The following is a 2,560-nucleotide window of genomic DNA, read 5'->3' as shown; positions in this document are numbered from 1 at the left end:
AGATAGAGCCAACTGACATGGTCAAAATCCTTTGCCAAATCAATCTTCAGGGTGATGGCTTTAAGGTGTTTGGTCCAAATGGTGTGGAAGGCTTCCTGGGACGAGCCGATGGCTTCATGGATCTGGCAATGTTCTAAGAAAGGTAATTGTTGAGGGGCTATGTGACGGGAGAGGATAGGGCGAAGGTGATTTGCAATGATCTTGGAGATGATCTTATAGAGATAGTTGCACAACAAAATGGGATGGTAATCATCGAAAGAGGAAGGGGAATCAGATTTGGGAATAAGGGCGATGAAAGTCGAGTTGATGGCATTATACATTGTCCCAGATTCTCGGCATTCCTCCACTACCCTCAAAAGATCATGACTAATAAGCTCATAGAAGGCAAGGTAGAATTAAATGGTCCAACCATCCGGACCCAAACTTTTATCCTTTTTGAACCATTTTAAAGTGCCCTCAAGTTCCCCTGATGTCACAGGGTCAGCGAATGTCATAGCCTCCTCCTCATTTACAAACCTGGGGAAATGTCCAGCAATATTGATAATATCAGCAATTGTCGAGCCAGGTGGTTGTTTATAGAGGTTCCTGAAATGAGTAGATCCCAGATGAGAGAGCTTGTTGAAAGTATCAGGCACTCCTCCCTCTGGCAATGGAATGTTCCATATAGTATTTGTGACCTTTTTGCCTTTTGCATAATTTTGGAAGAACCTTGTGTTGTCATCTCCTGCTTTTAACCATATGGCTCTACATCGAAGTCTAATGGATTCCTCTCTGTCTTTTAGTATCTTTTCCTTCTGGTTTTCTAGTTCCACCAGGTGTGTTTTATCTTCTGCAGAGACAAACCCTAAGCCTCGCTCATCCAATAAGGAGCTGAGTTCTGATTCTATATGCAGGAGAGCAGAATTCTCCCTCTGGTGTTTTTCTCTGGCCCATATGATAGAGAGGTGCTTGAGCTGAGAAAGATTATGGCAGAAACCTTTGGCAAGTGAGTCTGATCGGTCAATTAGATTAGCAACCCAGAATTCCTTGACCATATTAATATATGATGGGTCTTTCAGCCAAAAGTGGTTGAACTTAAATGGAGCTTTTGGCTTTTGGTGAGGTCCCAAGATCTCCAGGTATATTGGGTAGTGATCCAAAATGCCTCCAGTGCCGACCCATTGTTTGTAGAAATGCAGTTGTTGAATAAGGGACCCTTCCATGATGAATCTGTCTAGTCTGCAAGCTAGGGCGGCCTCACCAACTCTTCTGTTCCTCCAAGTAGGGAGAGGTTTGTTCATAGGTACATCAATCAGGTTATGTCTCTCCAGTAGGTCAGTCATATAGCCTGTGATCGAGTCCACTTGAGCCATGGATCCCCAAGATTCACCATATCCTAGGGAGAAATTAAGGTCACCCCCAATGATGATGTTGTCTGCAGAGAAAATGGTGAGCTCCAGTAGATTTCGCCAAAATTTCTCCCTATGTTGACATGGGCCATAGATGTTGATAACCCTAAGGCTAGTCCCTAGGTCTGCCGAGAAGAGATCAATGCCCATAAACCCCCTTCCTCCCCAGGAAGCTAGAGGTTTGATTGTTGAAGGATTGTAGCCAATCGCAAGGCCCCCAAATCGCCCAGAAGAATCCATAGCCAAAAAATGCCATCCCGAAAATGTAGAGGAAAGAGAGACAAAGATAGAATCAGCTAGACCAAGGGTCTCTTGGAGGAGTATGAGGTCGACAGGAGCAGTCTTGAAGAGTTCACGCAGGATTAGCTTCTTAGAGGCACTAGCCAAGCCCCTGCAATTAAAGGATAGGCATTTCATGGTGGCAGGCTGCCAGGGGTGTTTGCTACTCTAAGAACCTCGTCAAGAGTGGATTGGCGGACCGAGGCAACTTCTGCTCCAGCACGCCTGATGGCTTTAGACATGAATGATTTTCTCCCCCGTGTAAACATGGGGGTCGACCCAGATATGGTAAGACCCAACCCAACAATTTTCAGAGGGGATCCTCAAAATTGAGTGCGTGGGCGAAGGTTATAATGGTGAGACTTTGACACCCAAGATGAAGATGGAGAAGAGGTGGGCATAGGGAGAGTATGCAGAGAGGGAACCAATGGTGCATATACAGGTGAGGAGGGCAAAGTGCAATGTGCGGTAAATATGGGAGAAAAATGCATGGAGGATCAAGGAGATATACAAGACAAAAGAGGGGAGAGATATGTACCCATAACATTGGCAGCTTCAGAAGCTGCCCGAGATCTGGTAACCGACGATGAGAGGGTTTTGCGAGCGTTGCCTGCTACCTTTTGTGTATTATTGATAGAAGGTCCCAGCGCCGATGTACGCAGGATGGCCGGAGAAACAGTTCTGGGAGGAGCTGATAAAGGGACCTCTTCCGGCTTCTTATTGAGAGGGAAGTCCTTGAAAATATGTCCCACCTTGTGACAGCAGCGACAACGGAAAGGGACCCCTTCGTAGTCCAGTATCTGCACCCTTGAATATTTCCCCCAATGAAGGGTGATCTTCTCCTCCAAACCCTCACGGGTATCCAGGTACACCAATATGCGTGCAAGGGTTTT

At 46.1% G+C, this 2,560-nt stretch overlaps 1 protein-coding gene across 1 annotated transcript; it reads right to left on the bottom strand.

The window, feature by feature from the left end:
- Window positions 1–395: 395 nt before the first annotated feature.
- On the bottom strand, window positions 396–1,352 carry LOC149224000 (uncharacterized). The gene has a single exon (XM_089388058.1). The coding sequence runs from the start codon at window positions 1,350–1,352 to the stop codon at window positions 396–398; it is 957 nt and encodes a 318-aa protein (XP_089244184.1).
- Window positions 1,353–2,560: the final 1,208 nt, after the last annotated feature.

The sequence above is a fragment of the Pinus tabuliformis genome, chromosome Q (genome assembly GCF_031772625.1).
Source record: "Pinus tabuliformis cultivar Carrire ecotype Pingquan chromosome Q, CPIR1, whole genome shotgun sequence".
In the NCBI taxonomy this organism is placed as follows: Eukaryota; Viridiplantae; Streptophyta; class Pinopsida; order Pinales; family Pinaceae; genus Pinus; species Pinus tabuliformis.
This window is presented reverse-complemented; position numbering and strand designations above follow the sequence as displayed.

Excerpts from the sequence above, each read along its gene's own strand:
- LOC149224000 (XM_089388058.1), bottom strand. The coding sequence starts at position 1,352 with ATGGCTCAAGTGGACTCGATCACAGGCTATATGACTGACCTACTGGAG.